The sequence below is a fragment of the Aspergillus flavus genome, chromosome 2 (genome assembly GCF_009017415.1).
Source record: "Aspergillus flavus chromosome 2, complete sequence".
NCBI lineage: Eukaryota > Fungi > Ascomycota > Eurotiomycetes > Eurotiales > Aspergillaceae > Aspergillus > Aspergillus flavus.
The window spans coordinates 1,363,959-1,382,592 of record NC_092409.1 but is presented as its reverse complement, the minus strand read 5'-3'; the positions used below and the strand labels follow the sequence as shown (position 1 = coordinate 1,382,592).

Here is an 18,634-nt window from a genome sequence, read left to right as displayed (position 1 = left end):
CTGGCGAAGGGGTGCCTTGCTGATTCGGCGGCAGAAGACCCAGTGGCCACGGGGGCTAAACGTAGTGGGCACTGGGCAGGCGTTCTGCACGAATTCTATCGCCGCTTGACCCCGGATACTTTTTCCGTATTACTTGATTGGCTAGGGTTGCACGAATCATAAGAAATGTGTAGACGTCCAAGGGTTTAGCCCGGTGGGGGGGAGCAGCATTTCGTGATCCCGTTCTCATCGAAAACCAGTAACGTTTATTCCATCGTGATAGGTGACGACCCCCTTTCCTGGTTGAACATTATCAAGGTCGTCAAGGATCGCCTGACCAAGCGGGCATGTTGTTATGGTTCAGTCATCGAAGCTTAAACTGGGAGGCCAGCAGCTGTTAAACACGGTACCACATAAAGTTGACGAGGCCAGATGTCATGAAAGCCCAATAGGGATGGGGAGATTATGCGGTTCGAGACATCGTCACTCCCTTACAGCTCTTACAGCAGAGTCTCGAATCCTGACGATCGAAACAAAGATGCAACCACACGTGACTCCGCCCGGTTGTTTACAGCTGCCACTAGTCCCGTTGGGGAATGGCGTCGTATGAGTCGTAGTTGAGATACAGTAGGGATCTTCATGACTAGTAAGTCGTACCGTTAGGACCCCCGATGCATCCAATGAGTCCAGCCCGATATTCATTTTCTTTACTCGATTTCCCCAAGTATACAAGTCACAACCTCTTCAGACGGCACAAAATAGAGAAACTCTGTCAGAGAATTAAATGAAAATGAATAGATACATAGATAAATAAATAAATAAATTACAAAAGAAGAAGCAAGAGAGTCTGCGATTCCCCACTCGACCCGTCCTGAGTTCGTATACAATTTCTAGACCAAGTCTACATAGCAAGCAGTCTCTTGCCAACCCAACAAACGAAGGGGATTTCCTAATACAGACACTTGCCCAACTTGGAAGTATAGAATAACCTCAGCTCCACCACCACAAGCGAAGCCCTAAGCCACGACTGCCGACTACTACCTCGTCACGAGGGGATCTCTCCACGCATGATCGGTACTTTCCATGTACCTTGTCGAGGACTACGGACAGGAAATATTCCATGCGCTAGTGATTGATCGACAAAAACAGGCGAGATGAACAAAAGAAACTCCTCCCGTTTAAAATAAATAAACTCGAGAATCCGGTCCCATGGATCGTGCACTATTGGTTCAGGAAGCTGTGGCAAATTCCCCCTCCACTTTACCACCACCTGACGAGTCAGAGTATCTCTGGAGTCTGGAAGGTTCGTTAAGAATTTATCATCTAAACCAAGGGATAGAATGCCTCTGCCGGTCAAGACGCACTGACAAACTACTTACTAGTCCTGGTACAGTCTGAGTATTCGGAACAAGGCCGTTCTTCGGCATAGGGCATCTCGGTTTCTGCCGAGCCAATCAGTATCGGTTTCTTCTCTTAAACCAAGAGATGCATGACGCCTGGGGCTTGAGGGTGGCTGAGTTACATCTTCCTCCTCACCCTACTCCTTCTATTATTACTACTACTACTACTACTCCTCCTCCTCCTCCTCCTCCTCCCGGAGCAGGATCGGCAACGACAACTTTTAGACCCACGATTCCACGTTATTGTCATCTATGTAACCACCCAAAAGAATTCAACCAGTCCGTAAAAACCCGTAAAGTACCAAGACATTATCAATACCAGAGTAGAAAGAAAGAAAAGGACACTGGAAGCTATCTACTGTGAAACAGAACCGTTGGCGGTCAGGAAAATCCGTAACATTCATAGAAGAGACAGGGGCCCTTCCAAAGATGAAGAAAAAGCCGGTAAACAAGAGATTCCACGAACGAAGAGGAGCAGATGATTAGAGTATGCGAATAAAAGAATAAAGAGTTAGGGTTCAGGACACTAAAGAGCGGTGTTCAGTAGATAGGCCTGCCTTCGTCCCATCGACGAGGCTGTGCTGAATCTGGAGAATGGGCGTGGCTGTCCATCGACTGACGGCTTTGCTCATGAGGTGAGGCCGACAAATGCAGGTTGCTGCTGTCGCGCGGCCGTGTCGCGGATCCTTCAATGTCTCCACGAACACTGCCGATGCCGCCAATCCATTCCCACACGCGAGCAACGTCACCACCACGACCCTCTCGCACGGCAGCTCGAATGTTGGCATTCCCTTCAACGACACTGCGAACCCGTCGCCATAGTTCTTCACGTCGACTGCCACGCAATTCGGATCGAAGGACGTCGTCGCGCAGTTGTCCAATTGGAATATAAGGTTCACGGGCTTCGCCACGGGCATGCAAAGCGGCTTGTGTCGCAAGGCGATCGAGCGTGGTGGCTACTAGTTCCGGGACTCGTGCCATATCAGACCGGCGAGAAAGGACTCTCGAGCGTGCATACATCACGGCGCATGCACAGATGGTTAAAACTGAAAGAGGGAGTCGATACGCGAGGAGAGAGAGTCGGACGTAGCGGCGGAAGGCGCACGTAAGGGGGAGCCGACTAATTGATGTCGAGGTGAGGGTGACGACAGAAGATGGTCTGTAATAGTAGTGTCGCCTCTGTTAGTTCCGTATACACGTCAGAAACCATAATCCTCTGGCGCTAGCCTAGAAACCCACCTGTTGTGGGGACGATGTATCGAAAGAAAAGAGCAACTTACGTCTTCGTTTGGGTAATAACCTCTTCCCTGCCGAGGATTTCACCTAAGGCCCCCTTCCATAGATCATCGAACTCGGTATCACTCATTCCTTTCCGACGTTTTCTTCCCACCTCCTGCTTCAAATCTGGTTCACTGATCTCTGGCCCCTCTACTCCTTGCCCGTCAATTGCGAGTTCCCCGCATTCCCATTTGGCTCTTCTGTCACGCAGCTCCTCCACAGCTTTATCAGCAACAGCTTTGACGCGCCGCGCTTTCTCACTGTCAGGCTCGCAAGTCGGAGGCAGGGGAACTAAGCCTCCCAGAGACAGAGGATGCGCCTTCAGAATAAAGTCGTTCTCGCAGAGTGCCTCGAAATTGGGATAACAGAATGCATGGGCAGGACAGGGTTCGCATTGAGGTTCCAAGACATTTGCCCACTCAGGAATCCGAGTCTCGGCCAATGACCAAGTAGGCTTTCCAATGCCGCAAAATCCAATCTCAATCTTCTCTTTTCGCCACCAAACACCAAATCCAGCAAGCAGCAGTAATATAATAACCCAAGGAGCCGCGCGACTCGTTGAGCCTTGCATTTGTTGTTGGTTCGGAGCAGAAGGGTACCACAAGTCCGCCTGCTCCCTTTCTAGTGCAAGCTGTTCTTCCGGTGTGAATTCTTCGCCAGCACTGAGCTCACTCTCGTCATCGTCCGACATGGATTCAAGTTGCTTACGGGGTGATTTCAACTTCGAGACGGGGAATTGGAAGGAAGATCGCCTGGATACAGTAGCACCATCTTCTTGTTTAATGAACGCGTCAGACTTTCTAGCCCGCAGACCCTGGTCCAAAGCAGGGCTCTCCATCGGTAGTAGCGATCCACTCTTTCGCTTTTTCTCGGACCACGGAGCAGGAGAACTGCCACTTTGAAATGGGTTGTCATACGTAAAGACGCTCTCTTCCTTAGGCTCTTCTTTTATTAACCGTGACATAGGCTCTGGCTCAGTCGATGGTGTCATCTCGCTTCTCCGTAGTTTTCGGGCAGTTGATTTCCGGGGAGTAACGGTGTCTGCGGCGACTGGTGTTGTAGGGGTGTCATGATAATATTGATTTTCGGATGCGCGAAGGCGCTTCGACTCTGATCTCGGTGCTATACGTCTAGAAATTGTGGACGGCGTGGCAGGAATGTTTCTATCATCAACGTCGGCGGTCGAGGCTCGCGTACTCATCCTCGATCGTCCTCGCCTTCCCCCAGTTACCGTTGAGACCGTCGAAGGTGTTGGTGGGGGCGGCATAGAATCTCTACTATCGTCCTCTCGTCGGTCATTGAAATCACTAACTACCGATGTCGCGCGACTTCCCATATCTGTAATCCCGTCACTCGTTCGCCTCACTCGCTCTCGGTCCCGCAGTAATCTCCTCGCCTGAGGTAGAACTTCATCCTCCAGAATCCGTATGAGCTGCGCCTTCTTCGCAGAAGCCGGGTATGGAATATCATGGCTGACTAGAATGGACCGTAGGCGTGGCACTGTGAGAGAATTAAGGTCGAAATCAGGCGAAAGATAGTCCAGGTCATCCGCCATGGTGGAAATTGCTAGTTACAAGGATCACCACAGCAAACTTTTATCGATAATGAAATGTAGGTGGGTGATGGATTTCATCTGAAATCTTCACGAAATAGACGTTAGTTCCTCGCAATTCGTCAAATGACAGATTGGCAGACGTTGAAATTTATGGTATCCAGGGCAACAGAGCGGGGCCGAAGGCGAAATGGCCACTTAAGTAGTGGTATGCAACAAAGACTATTGTAACAAGAGAATCAAAGTTGGATATGGCTTGGTGTGCTTCAGAGTCAAAGAAAAAAAGGCGTTGGGATTGTTCTTGCACACTCCCAGGAGAATGAAATAGGAGTCGGCGATGATGAACCGCGGTTGACGAAAGACAATCAAACAACAAACAAAAAGCAACACCCGTGACTTATCAATGCCTTAGGCAATAATTGCCCCACGTGCACATAGCATATTCCGACAATGCCTACATACCATAGCTCACTACTAGTAGTACTAGTACGTCGGCCTGCACTCCAGGAAAATAGATATATATAATTTTAGCGTTCCCAGCGCTGCGAGCGGAGTTGTAAAAGAACTACATGAGGCTTATGGTGTGTCAGGTCGCCAGTTAATACTAATAAAGCCGCTGTAGAATTACGCGCGCGCGCTGCACAGTAGCATAGCAAAACTAATTGATACGTAACGTTAGCAAATATACCTGGAGCTCAGCCAAGGCGCACTGCAATTGGATGTGAAACCAGTTCATTCTTCATGTCTGTGCTGACATATCGACTAAGATTGAAAGTGGAACAAAGTACAGGAAAAGTAATATCCACCTTAGCTCCTGTCCATGCTTCTGAACGCTGAACATCCAACCAACCCATGAGGCGCCGCTGAGCAGTAGATAAAATGGAGACAAAGAGAAAATGTAAGATTAGATACTGTAGATAAGAGGTGTGAGTGCGAGTACGTCGGCCATTAATTGTTCACGTCATCATGGGATGCTCATGCGTAGAAATGAAGACGATACAGAACTGTTGCTGTCTTCGAGAGACGCTGTGTAACTAGGACTGCTGCCAGTGATGCCAGCAGCACTGACAGAAATTTGCTCTTTGAGGGCCCTATATTCTGCAAGTTGGGTCTGCAGCTCCTGTAACACGTCTCCGATCGGCATGGCATGATCATTGAGTCGGTCGTGCGGTCTGAAGGGCCGTAACATGTTCCGAATTGCAAGAGTATTGACCGTCATTTCGATGCGAGTCACTTGTTGTTCAACCAAGCTGACCACGGTCGAGTCAGCAAGCTCTCCTCCATGATTCTTAACGACATTGAAGAGGGACACATTGGGTTCTTTGAGTCGAGCTTCGCCCGGGTACTCCAGAGCGCCACAGAGTCTCTCTAAACGGAGGGTAATCTCCCAGAGGCGCCAGATAAGATCCGTTTGGATTTCTAGCTGTGAGTGTTTGCTAATGGTTGTTGGGACATTCTTGTCACTTGCTGCATCTTTCTGCATGATACTTAGTCGTCCCGATAGGGTGTGAGGGTAGATAAGGTAAAGCGGCTCGGGGTTCTCAAGGCCTTTCAGTTTCCGTTCGCCCTGATCTTTGATCACGAAGCCAAGGCTGTTAAGTTGTTGGAGCTCGCGACGAATGTTATACCCAAGGTTATCCACAGCATAGCCCTCTTCCGAGCCAGTCGACGCGGCACGCTCACTATCTGCAAACACCTCCAGGTTGCGTTGAATATCGCTCATGAAATCCGAGGACACGAAGATCTGCCCCCCATCTGCAACAGCGGAGATACGAGAGGCGCGATTCACCATCGGCCCAAAGTAGTCCATGCGGTTAGTAACGGGATCCTTTTCACAGACAGGCTCGCCCCAATGTATGCCCATACGGACAGAAAGTCCACGGAAAATAATATTATTGTCCATATCGTACTCAACTTGACACTGAGTTTGTTCGAGAATTTCCGTCGGCCATTCTGCTTCGAGAAGCTGCATTTGACAGTTGAAACACCATAGCAAGGCAGCCGTAGTTGTGGAAAAGGCAACCATAAAAGCATCTCCTTCGGTCTTAACTTCGTACCCCCCAATGATTCCAAGCTGTCGACGAAGTATATCATTATGGATTTGTATGGCAGAGCGCATTGCATCAGGGCATGTCTCCCAAAGACTAGTAGACCCTTTAATATCTGTAAAGATGATGGCCAATTCCCCTACAGGGGCATCCACAAATTCAAAGCGAGCAAGTCTGGAATCTCCAGGCATGTCACGCGGCTTCTTCGTGCGTTTTGATGTGGGGAGAATTTGTTGTTCCTCAAGCATACCCGTAGAAACACTCGCATTTCTGAACTTGCTCTGCCTGTCTCGTTTCTTTAGATCCCCAACGCCAAGTATCATAACCATGAGTTTGTTGTTGGCGCCGAACGAGATAGCCAGGTCCCTTATTTTTTGAGCTGCTACCATTAAATCTCTCCTCTCAGCCCTTGTCACGTCGACAACCAGGTCTGGCGTTACGTAGTCCCATAACTCCCGTGACGCCAAGATTATCATCTCATCCTGCTCCGTTAGATTGACATGCATAGTATGAGGAGCCGCGATGAGGGCGGGCATCAAATGAAAATGACCAAAGGATCTCGACACAGGAAGGACATCGTTAAGCTTGCCCTGGCGAGAGACATAGCCTCCGGCAGCCCGAATCCTTGCTCTTTCATGAGGTTCGGCGGGGTCGTGTGTTCGGGTCAAGTGTCTGAGCGAACCGTCAGATTTGACAAGAATTGCCTGTGCATCTCCAACATTGGCGACGAATAGATCCATGTTACGGAGATACAGCACAGTTGCAACTCCGCCGGATGCGCCGTCCTCGTTGGTAAGCTTCCGGCTCTTTTGGTCAGGTGGTTCTTCATATCGCTGGACAGTTTTGTCATCAAAAGTTTTGAAACAAGCCGCTGCCATATTCTTGTTCAACGCTAAGAACGCACGTCGCAATGCATCCAACGGCGTCTCCTGTAGATCTCGCCGCAGTTTGCGCAACTCAGTGGAAAACGTGCGAAGGAAGTTTTCGTGCAAATACTTCGCGATTTTGGAACCTCCAGTGGACTGACTTGTCCCATCAAACATCCCCACAACCGTTTCCACATTGTCTGGCTTTAATCGTGGCACAATCATATCAATAATTGATAGATGTTCACTTTTCCCGAGAAAGTCGGCCATACCATAAGCAAGAAAGCCGGCTAGTGATGCAGATGTTCTCACACGACGGTCTTCATTTTCCTCGGGGATAGTGGAGGTTGTAAGCGTAACATCCATCAGCCCCAGCACGCGCAGATAAGTAAGGGAATTGAAGTCGGTCAAGTCTGTTCCATTAGTGTTTGGCGGCCCCAGCAACGAAGAAACATGCGGTTTGATCTCAAGGCGCTTGTTCCCGGAAAAATTAAGATACTTCAAGTTTCGGTTCCAGTTCCAATTCCAGTCATAGGGCCAATTAGAAACATTGTACTTTAACGAGTTGCTCCCGACATCCAGGATGGAGAGCTTGCTGACTTTGCATAGTTCTGCTGGTAGAACTTGGAACCGATTTGCGTTGATATTAAGGATCTTGAGCTGGCTACCTTCTTCGAGGTCGTCCGAAGGAAGTGACGTTAGCTCATTGCCGGAAAGGTAAAGCTCTGTCAAATTGGACCAACGTTTCAGCAGCCCTTGAGGCAGCTCGGTCAGTTCATTGTACGAAAGGTTTACAACGCGTAGCTCTGTAAGTAACGATAATTCGCGGAAAATGTCATCTTCTAGCCGATTATCGGCCAGGTATAAATTCCTCAGCGATCCGCAAAAGGTTTGATTGGAGAGATTTGAGAAACTTGAGTCTTTCCTGGAAGCTGGACTACCTTCATTCAGCGACCTCGACGCTGTGGAAACCTTTCTGCCGCCTTGGCTTAGGGACGACGCGACCGACGGCTTTCGATACCCTCCGCTGCCGTTTGGTGAGCCTCCAGTGCTAAGAACGCTGCCTGAGGTTTGGCTTGGACGACGACCTTCTTGGTCGTCAGCTGCTAGGTCTTCGTAGTTTGTCGGTGTAGAAGTTCCTGGAGTGCCAGGCACCAGTTCGCCAGGGAGCTGAGGCATCGGAGTACCATGCTTTGGAAAACTGTCTAATACATTGGATGAAACATTGAGTGTCTCTAGTTTGTTGCAGTTCCAAAGCTCTGGGGGTAATCGGCTCAGATTACACTCCCTAAGATTGAGGTATCTGAGCTCGGTTAGACAGCCAAATGTGGCAGGAAGCGCGTCGAGTGGGTTCTTGATGATGCTGAAGTGTTCAAGTTTACGGAGTTTGCCGATGTGGGACGACATGGACACGAAATGATTCTTGTCAAGTACTAATTTCGTCAAATTTGGTGCGTTCTCAAAGAGGGTATCGCGAAGCTGGACCAGCTTTGCGGAAGCTATATTGAGAACTGTGAGAGTAGGCATCGGAGCATCAATGTCAAACTGAGTAATCGGGCAATGGTCAAGAAGCAATGTTCGCAGCTTGGGAAATGAGCCTTTGAATTTCGATATCGCATTGTGACCAACGTGCAACTGCTCCAAGCGTGGCACATATGATAGGTTGTCAATATTGGTTATTTCGTTGAACCTCGCATCGATCTCCTTAACATTCACGAGATCTTTGAAAGATTCGTCCAAGGCGCCCCTCAGCACGTTGTTTGTCATCCAAAGGCGCTCAAGGGTCGACAATCTACCAATGCAAGGCACCTCGGCAATATTGTTGAAGCTGATATCGAGATCCACTAAGTTCTTGAGATTGCCAAGAAACTCAGGGAAGACTCGGAAATTGTTTGAGGATAAATTCAAACTCCTCAAATAGGCAAAGTTTCCGAAGTAGCTTGGAAGGCTCGTAAGCTTATTGTTCGATAATTTAATGCTGACAAGACCTTGGAGTTTATCAAGCCCGGCGTTATCGAGTTGCTCTACATAGTTGTTCGAGACGTCAAGGTAAGTCAACCGACTCGCGAGCCCGAAACTGGCAGGCAAACGGGGGGCTTCATTGCCTATGAACTTGAGCTCTCGGAGGTTGATACAGCCTTGAATGAAATCTTTCGGGACATCGAGAGACAAGTTTTTCGATAAATTCAGGGAGATAATCTCTGCGGCTTTGCTGTAGAGGCTAATGGGGATGGTGACAAGACATCTGTTTGAAAGATCCACATGGCTAAACTTCTGATTGCGGTTGAAGCCCGAGTCGCCGCCTTGGAGACTAGTCAAACCGTTTAGCTTATTTGGAAGGAAGGTGAAACGTATGACGTAGCTATGGTCCTCTCGACCAACTTCCTCGATCCTGTCTTTTGAAGTATAGCCAATTCGTTCAAGCATTTCTTTCTGCATAAGAATTGGCTTCTCCGACGGATCGAGCTGCCTGGTTAACTCATTCCTTCGCATAACGATTTCATAATTGTGAAGGTGATCTGTAAGGAAAGACTTCCGGCCAAGTATGACCAAGATATCGGCGACAGTGGCATTAAGCCCTGTTGACAGAGTGGCGAAAGTGGAGTCTACACGGAAGACTCGAATGAAATAAGGAGCGCCGTCAGGTTGGGGTACAGTGCGAGCAACCTCGATATCTCCGCTTGGAAACGGAGGAGCATTGTCCTCACCATGCCTCCTGACATGCCAGCTATCCGGAGCATCCCAGTGCCCAGTGGGTAGGCCATCACGGCTCTTCCCTTCCTCATGTAGCTTCGAGTCTCCGTCGACTGACTGATTTCTGTCAGCTGAGGGCTGCGGGGATCGTTTCCGAACAATGCCTTCCATATGCGAAAGGTCTGTATCAAGCTCATACATGCCCTCCTGCTCTTCCGCTGGTTTAGTATCTTTCGAGGGTGTGTCGGTACCTAGCACACGGCGCCCTCGCAATTTGGCGGAACTAATAGCCAGGCCCCTGCCATCTTTTTTCCGATCGGATTCATCTCCAGTTTTGGGCGTCGTGGTACCTTCCAGGCTTCCTTGCCGTCCCCTCCTCGCGGGAGAGACATCTCGTCGCGCAAGTTTTGAGGTGCTTTTGGCCTCCTGTACTCCCTTAGCTCCAGGGAAATGCTTCAAAGGGCCATGGGCCTTGGGTCGACGAATCTTATCCAGGATCGATCGTTTATTAGGTAGTTGTGTCCCTGGAGAGCTTTGGCCCTGTTCCCGGGAGTGGGCGCTCTGCATGCTCGGTGTGGGGCTGGTGGAGCGCACAAGAGTAGAAGTTGAGTTCATCGCTGAGTTGTTGAGGCTGTTGGCGCGCAGACCGATACCAAAATCATCGCGCCCTGTGGTGGGACGGCTTGGATACACCGTTATATCGTCGGCAGTGGTTGATTTCTCTTCTTTGCTTCGAGAATGGCGATGTCCACTGAATTGTCGTCCAGTTTGGTTTCTTTGTGAGCCTCTTGCCATTTGGGCAGCAGCCCGGCGACCATCAGCCCCTATGGGAGCTTCACGAACAGGGGCTTCACCGTACTGTGGGATGTCCTAAGGATTAGGGAGCATTAACATTCGCCGATTGTATCGATGACAGCAAGATGCGAAAATACATGGATAAGGAAGATAATACGCAAAAGAGGACAATCAGAACTTACATTGAAGCTTTGAAATACCCAAGGAGTAATTTCACTGGAAGGAAGCGGGGCTCGGGGTCTAGGCCGTTGTGGTGAAGATTCACCAATGAGCCTTTGTGGTGGGCTTCGTGCACCATCCGAGTTGGCCCTTTCGCGAAATATATGCTGCTCGCTAAGTGATGATTTCTTTGTGGGATGCTGGCTGCCGTTGTCGGACTCCAATTTTGAATCTCCAGGCAAGTAGTCTTCCCCAAAGAAACCCTTCAGTTTTTTCCGGAATCGCCCACCCGTACTAGACTTAGACCCTTGACTGCTAATAGTAGTGGCGCTAGCAACAGAGGGCCTTCGGTGATCCCCATTATAGTCAAGCTCTAGAGGCTCACTCGCGTAGGTGCGACTTGTTCCAGGACGAAACGAAGTCGACGCTGGTGACGCTTCATGTTCTGAATGATCCTGGAAGAATGCCCCATTCCCATCTCCAGGCGCTATCTTGGGCGAAGAAGAATACGAGGCATTCGGATCTTGCTGAAAATAATCCACTTCATCAGAATTCGGACACGATATTCGGGGACTCGAACTGAAGGTCGGTGGAGGGCCTGGTTCATCTGGTCCTATAGCAGCTGAGGATTTTCGGTGACCTGTGAAACCCGAATCCTTGCGTTTATCTGTTGGGGACACGTCCGGAGAGGGCCAAGTGAAATTCGACGTTGACAAGTCGTGGGCTCCCAAGGTCGGCGGCTGCTTTCGACCCTGTGAAGTAGATCTTAATAAAATCAGTACTGTTATCTAACTGGAAGTCCCCCTTGGTATCGCAGCACGCTGTTACAGCCAAATCATGTACGCAATCAAAGACATTGAATAGACTTGTAGATTGATTTGAAAATGAACGAGGGGCAGGGGGCTAAGTATGAAACAAAAGGCAATCGAGGGCACATATTTCCAGAATACTGGCGTAGAAGAAAAGACAGCTAAGGAGCTATTCTGATTCTTCTTCAAACAGGGGTGGAAGAAGAAAAACTGTCAGGGTCAATGCAATAATAATCGGAAGTATGCACCAAAAGATGCCGTTCAAACACACAAATGTCTCTTCTCAATGCCACGCGCAAGATTAGATGACAACTAAGAGGGGAGGAAAGAAAGAGAAGTGGGGCAAGGACAGAAGATCTGATGACATGGAACATGAGGTACGAGTGAAAAGACAATTCATTCTTACCTGTCCGCTTTCGCGAAACCAGAGAATGGGGAAATAAGACGGCCATTCAACATGGCATGATTTCGCTGGTACCGATTGGTTTGGTTGTCTTTGACTGTCTCCTGGGATAGCCAGCTGTTTCCTCCAGAGCTCTCCGAGCTACGTCTACCTTCCGGGATGTCGCCACCCTGGAAAGACATGTTTCAAAGTATCCCAAATATTCCGGGGCCGTCGAGAAAGAAGCGGCCGGTCGGCGCAGCAATCGCAATGTCAAACGAGGAAGAGCACCATCAATAATTGTCGCCGGGAGAATTTGGGCGAGAGAGAAAGGAAAGGGACTATCGTAGAATATCGTGCGATAAAGCGCGAGTCGATCCGAAAGAAGGTGGTCGACTGGCAAATAATATAGAAGATCGTGAGCTTATGTAGCGTAGGGGAAAGCTATATCAATGGGAACAAAAATGTTGATTCAAGTACAAAGGGAGGAACGTAATTCAAGAAAGCCTATCACTATATCACTGGAAAAGCGACCGTCGTTGCACGGAGTTTTAGCGTCGGGCGCGGCGGGTGCTTCATGCTCTGGGGGACGAGCGGTAGTAGTCAAGAATCGCCATCGCACATTCTGGGAGAGCAACCCAAAAACGCATGATACGAACGGGCGAAGGAATTAGAAGAGAGGATGCGACATGTGAGGAGGTTTGTAGGTGGAAAGAGTGAGCGGAAACTTCGTAATCGACGGGAAATGGTCGTGGTGGTGGTAGTAGTGGTAGTGGTGGTGGTCGTAGGTTAGTAGCAGTAATGGTCGTGGTGGTGACTACGCTACGTCGTTGAGGCTCTAGCCACAAGACGGCGCTAAACCGGAGAAAGTGACTGCTATACTCCGGGCGGAGTAAGTTACTAACTACCTTTCTGCCAGAGATTACCACCTTACCCCCGTAACTCACATACTCCTTACACTGTACTTGCAGGATGATACTCACCCAATTGCTGGTATTACATGGTCTACACTTTCAATTTAGTAAATTATATAGACCGGTCTTATCTTCATTTTTCAACAAAGCTGAGAAAAGAAAGAATAATAAATAGAAATAAAGTAAAGTAAAACAAGACAAAATAAACAAATCAATACAAAATCAAGACTTAAGGAACTATAATATATTCCTGTGGGTTTTTTAGAAAGATTTTTGAGTTCCGTCAACCCGCTTTGGTCATTTATGAGGGGGTTTGTAGATATGGTCCGTGAGGATGTCTGTGCTGGCGCGTTTGGATCCTACTAGGAGATATCGAGGACATGCAGGTGATGACCGTCATCAATACAAAGAATGGACCTCACCCTCATGTTGGCTACGGATCTCCTTATTGGGGAAAAGAGCTCAGTTTACCTTCTTCAATACCGAAGTGTATTATATGTATTTCATCTGTACTATATCGAGGTACCTAGTAAAGTTCAATAGTACGTAACAGCTAATGCTCTGTCGGTCGGAATGGTGACGTGACTGAAAACTATACATTGACGTACGGTATCGAGTACATCCGTCATTACTCGGTCCCCTGAGACATTCGATGGTATCCTCTTTGTCATCATTGTTCATGAGTAGGCTGGCAGACAACCAAATCAGCATTTAGTAGTACTGCTACTATTGGTCATGAAGATTCACTACCACGGTTACAATTTCAAGTTATTATTTCCTACTTCTTTGGCTCCTGTCTGTCACTGACCAATACGGCAATTACCCCACAAGGCAACCAATATACATACCATAGTAAAGGGTAACCAACCGCTTTTTATATAGGCAGTTCTGAGGATGATCATCAGGGTGGGCTAGATTTTATGGTGTAAATTATTGATATTTTGGGGGTAATCAGTACTGTTTCCCCTTACTTTTAAAACTATGACACCCAGGACTTGCCTTTGCTCTTTATCTCCCCGCTCTTCTTATCTTAATTCTTCTTTATCTTCTGTTCCTATTCGCCTGTATAGTGAAGACGCCTGTTGAATCTTGAATTACAACTGCCCGTTCCTGTTATACTTTTCATATCCTGGACTAAAGACGGCACATCAGTAAATGTGCCACATGACCAAGGACTGTATCGGAAATTAAAGGGACTATCTATCTTCCCCAAAACCTCGTGTTTCAATTTCCAGATAGGTCAGACTCGGACTGACCAAAAAAAGGGTGGTGTTTTTCTTATTCTTCTTAACTCTCACCTCCCTTAGTTTTCCGCCTGACCTACTCATGACGCGTCTCTTTTCTAAGTACAATCTCGATATCAGCCGATGTCATTTTATGCTTAGTTATGGTTCATATTCAAGGATCCTTGACACCGCTACCACCTATGGGAGCAATAAGTCGCCTACCTCGGCCTACACTTTTGTGAGAGGCCATTCGGATTACTCTAGTGATTTACTCGTTGTAACAGAGCTATCAGTTTGAGACATCGTGCTTTGCTTTCCTCCAATATGCTGCGAGGCTTGCGGCACTCTATACGCCGGAGTGTTTATCAGGTTTAGCTTCCTAGTTACCATCTTGACGTCCTCACAAGCTAAAAACCTGATAAATACTATATCTTAGCAGTGCTATTCTAACTGGCCTTAGCAAAGGTACCTGTTCAAATAGAGGTCACGTGGACTTTGCGATCCACAACCAAGTTCCAAGCTGGTCAAATTCTTGGCAGCCTGAACACCAACTGCATTGAACTGGAATGAGTGACCACTTTGCTTCTCCTTTAATATTAGATCCCACGTGGTCTATTCCCAGATAACTATAAGCAACTGTTCTCACTGGTATATTAAAACAATTACACCGTGTATTAAAGCCGGTCGGAGACATCAAGATCCGACAAGCTTCTCGCAACTACAAATATATAGAATTACGCTTGACACCAATGTTATATATAAATTTCCAACACTCCTTGTAAGAATGCTGAATAGTACTCTATTAGTAACATTTATACAGGTGGTTAGCCAGCTAGCGTAATAATAATACAGCTTTAATAGTCTACCATAGCTATCTCCATCATAATCCGTGAATATCAACTAAGATATATGAGTGTTCATTCTCTTCATAATATATAAAGCCAAGAGTCGTTTGCCCAAGCTCCTAATCCTTAAAATATTAAAACCTGATTGGCATACCTGAGTAAGAATCCGTCGGCCACACTTTCTGAGAACAAGAACGTCGAGTTGTCGCGGTTAGCAACAAGTTTCCACTGACCCGCACCTCTACCGGCTATGAAAGAGAAGTCCTCGCCATCTTACTGACCTACTCATCAAATTACCTACAGAAACTGTAACCCAACAGTCTTCATAGGGCGCGAATTTCCCCCTTTAGCTCCTCTAGTTTTACACTTGGCTGTAGGCACTACACAAAGTTATTACAATTGTCATGCGGATACGTCGAGATCTCACGAAGTCCGCAGCGGGATTCTTTCGGACGGGATAATAGGAAAAGGAGTATTGAGAGTTGCGGTTTCGGAATTTACCTGAAACATCTGTACGGAATATACTGTAGGGTCATTTACTACTATGAACATCATGTAGCGTGGGTATGCATGTGTAGTAGATTTGGCCCGGTTGAGTGTTATGGATGGTGTGGACTACGATTTAGTATTTATTAGATATTTAATGGAGATCGTCGAAGTGTTGGTTTGAGTCTGAGAATAATAAATATCCTTAACTAGTGCAGATTTGTTGTTACTATGGAAATACATTGAATAGGCTGCTCAAGCAAAGTTGCAGTGGAAACTGTATTGACCGGGAAACAACGGCGAGAAAATAAAGACCAAAAAAAAAAAATAAAAAAATAAAAAAAAGAGAAAAAGAAAGAGAGAAATAGTAACTAAGTTTGATATAAGAATAGCACAGCATAGAGAGTCGCTGCGGTCTAGCCATGGCAGCCAAGGATTGGTACAACATATATGCAGCGTTGAAAAGAGGGAGGCTGGGGGTGGAGCAGGACGGGCGGTAATGAAACAGGCGATTCTATCATCTTACCTTCCAAGTGGCAAATGAATTGCATTAGACAAGTTATTGTCAGGAAGAGATGGGCAATTGTTGCCGGCTGTTGGTCCTGTTCTGCCTGCACAGTAGCACATGGCATGACAGCAACCGTCATGGGCTGGAATGTAAACGGCAGATTGGGTTGCGGCATTGGTATGTGTCGCGCTTAAGCCTATTATGGACTATGACGGGCGGGGTCTTATAATTAACCTAAAAGCAACTGCCTATCGGATCTGACCTCTATTTCTGCTGCAGGTAAAAATAAATAAAGGGCTATTTCATGGTTCAGGTACTGATCTCACAACATGGAGGACTCATCAATTGCCTAGTAATTAAATCTCGTCCCTTGTCCGGAGCTGTTGGGACAGCAACCAATCATGTGTGCCCCGCCACAGATCCAGTGGCAGAGCTCCTGTCTCTTAACCAATGACAGCCACGAAGTCACGTCTCCACCCGTGACCGAGCACGCTTACTGCCCGATCGGGCAAGATAATCAAAAAGATTGATGTAAAGGTCAAGCGGAAGAAAAGCGAGGAGGCTGGACGACTCGTAGTACTCTGAAGACCACCGCACTTTCCCTTCCATCGAAACGGACATTTATTTACTTATATGCTCCGGCCCCAGTCATGGCTGCCTTGACAATATCTCGACCTGAACTCCGTACTTTCCCATAACAGAGGATTCCTGCACGTGCGCTTTGTAGGTACTTATTTCCTACGAACAACGCCGCGGGCCTGCACTTCTGACCAGACGCACTCTCTTTCACACACTCTTTGGGAGTTGCTTTAATCTACTCTTCAACTGCCTTCATATCTCCGCTTCCTAAATATTTTACTTCTCACCTGCAAGAGTCGCCTGTCCTGATCTCCCTCTATTCACGTTCCCAACGGGCGTGTTTTCAGCATCATTTCCTATTGTTTGTTTCATCTCTAGTACAAGGCATCCACCATGAGGGTGCCAGTAATCAATGCGGCGGTTCTCCTGCTGTCCTCTGCAATACCCGTGTTGGCTCAGACATATTCGGACTGCAACCCTTTAAGCAAAAGTACGTCCTCTTTTAACCCGGCCTGGTGCCAAGTCTAACGTCAGTCAAGCATGCCCTGCAAAACCTGCATATGGCACGTCAGGTACCTTTGACTTCACCCAGGGTCAATCAAATGATTTTGCAGATGTTGGAGGTCCTACGTATGGTAGCGATGGCGCCGAGTTCACGGTGGCCAAACAGGGCGATGCCCCGTTAATACAGTCTGGCTGGTACATCATGTTTGGACATGTCGAGTTCGTGATCAAGGCTGCCCCAGGGACGGGTATCGTCAGCAGTGCTGTTCTACAGTCAGACGACTTGGACGAAATCGATTGGGAGTGGCTTGGGGGCAATAATGTTTTAGTCCAGTCTAACTACTTCGGAAAGGGAAACACTGATAGCTTCAACCGTGGCGCTACCCATGATAATGTGGGAAATCACGACAGTTTCCACACCTACACTATCGACTGGACCAGCGAACAGATTGTCTGGCAGATCGACGGTAAGACCGTTCGGGTACTGACTCCGGATACCGCGGCGACCAATCAATATCCTCAAACCCCGATGATGGTTAAAGTTGGAGTCTGGGCTGGTGGTGATCCAAACAACCCGCAGGGTACTATTGGTGAGTTCACGGTTTATATTTTACCCAATATCGTACAATATGTTCTTCTAAGCTAACTGATTCGAAGACTGGGCGGGTGGAAAGACTGATTACGACGCTGGCCCCTACACAATGTACTTGAAATCACTCAAGGTGACCGATTATTCAACCGGCACAGAGTACTCATACGGTGATCAGAGTGGGTCATGGCAGTCGATCAAGTCGACCGGTGGAAAGATCAATGGTAATATTGCCGCTGAGTCCATCTCTTCTGTCGAATCTGCCCCGGCTATCACCTCAACCGTCGCTAGCATCCCCATCCCATGGAGTGGAACGCACCGCCAAACTTCGAGTTTTGTGACCCCGAGTATCTGGCCTTGGGTCCCTCGAGCCACTACGGCTACTCCAGGAGAGTCGAGGGGTCAGGGTCCTCTGCCAAGTGGCTGGACATTTTCTGGCTCTCGACAAGTCCAGCCGCCCAGCGCGGCTTCAGTGAGTGAGCATTGCCCAAATCCTTTCGCACATTGGGTGGTTTACTAAAGCTATGTGTCTCAAAATAGTCCTGTCGCCTATCTACATTTGTATCGTCGCGTTTATCGCAGGGTTCAGCTTCCCTCTCTGGCACTAGAAGCACCGCATGGACTCTCAGTTCGACGGGAATTCTCACCAATTCGCCAACGCCAACGCAATTAATTAGCTCCCCAGCCCAACCAGCCAGCACATCGACTTACCCAACTATCTCTTCGTCGCGTACGACTATTACCTCAACAGATACAGCCGTCACTTCCACGCAGCGGACTATCTCTCCGACACGATCATTTAGCTCTTCAACATTGACCATGCCACCATCGATTTCCACCGACTCCCCCTCTTCCACGACTGAGGCGAGCGGCTCTAAGGGTACTGGGAACTCCCCTGCCTCCACGACTACAGCCCATATTGCGCCTAATGTAGGGGCTGCGAACACTATGTTTGACGCCCCTTTGTCCATGGTCGCTCTTTACGTGGTGGTTGGCAGTGCGCTGGTCATGTTGTGAACGA

The 18,634-nt window shown here is 48.1% G+C and overlaps 3 protein-coding genes across 3 annotated transcripts; 1 reads left to right on the top strand and 2 right to left on the bottom strand.

Moving 5' to 3' along the window:
- Nucleotides 1–1,919: 1,919 nt before the first annotated feature.
- Nucleotides 1,920–4,212, bottom strand: F9C07_9872 (putative sister chromatid separation protein; the record flags this gene model as incomplete). The annotated part of the gene is made up of 2 exons (XM_041289335.1): nucleotides 1,920–2,538; nucleotides 2,660–4,212. 2 exons carry the CDS (start codon nucleotides 4,210–4,212, stop codon nucleotides 1,920–1,922), a joined length of 2,172 nt encoding a protein of 723 aa, XP_041142306.1.
- Nucleotides 4,213–5,173: 961 nt separating this feature from the next.
- Nucleotides 5,174–12,039, bottom strand: acyA (the record flags this gene model as incomplete). Its single annotated transcript, XM_041289334.2, has 3 exons — nucleotides 5,174–10,687; nucleotides 10,795–11,536; nucleotides 11,987–12,039. 3 exons carry the CDS (start codon nucleotides 12,037–12,039, stop codon nucleotides 5,174–5,176), a joined length of 6,309 nt encoding a protein of 2,102 aa, XP_041142305.2.
- A 4,476-nt stretch (nucleotides 12,040–16,515) lies between these two features.
- F9C07_1191900 (cell wall glucanase) lies at nucleotides 16,516–18,271 on the top strand. The gene is made up of 4 exons (XM_071507729.1): nucleotides 16,516–17,010; nucleotides 17,060–17,614; nucleotides 17,682–18,089; nucleotides 18,154–18,271. Exons 1-4 carry the CDS (start codon nucleotides 16,914–16,916, stop codon nucleotides 18,219–18,221), a joined length of 1,128 nt encoding a protein of 375 aa, XP_071363610.1. The 5' UTR covers nucleotides 16,516–16,913; the 3' UTR covers nucleotides 18,222–18,271.
- The last annotated feature ends 363 nt before the right edge of the window (nucleotides 18,272–18,634 follow it).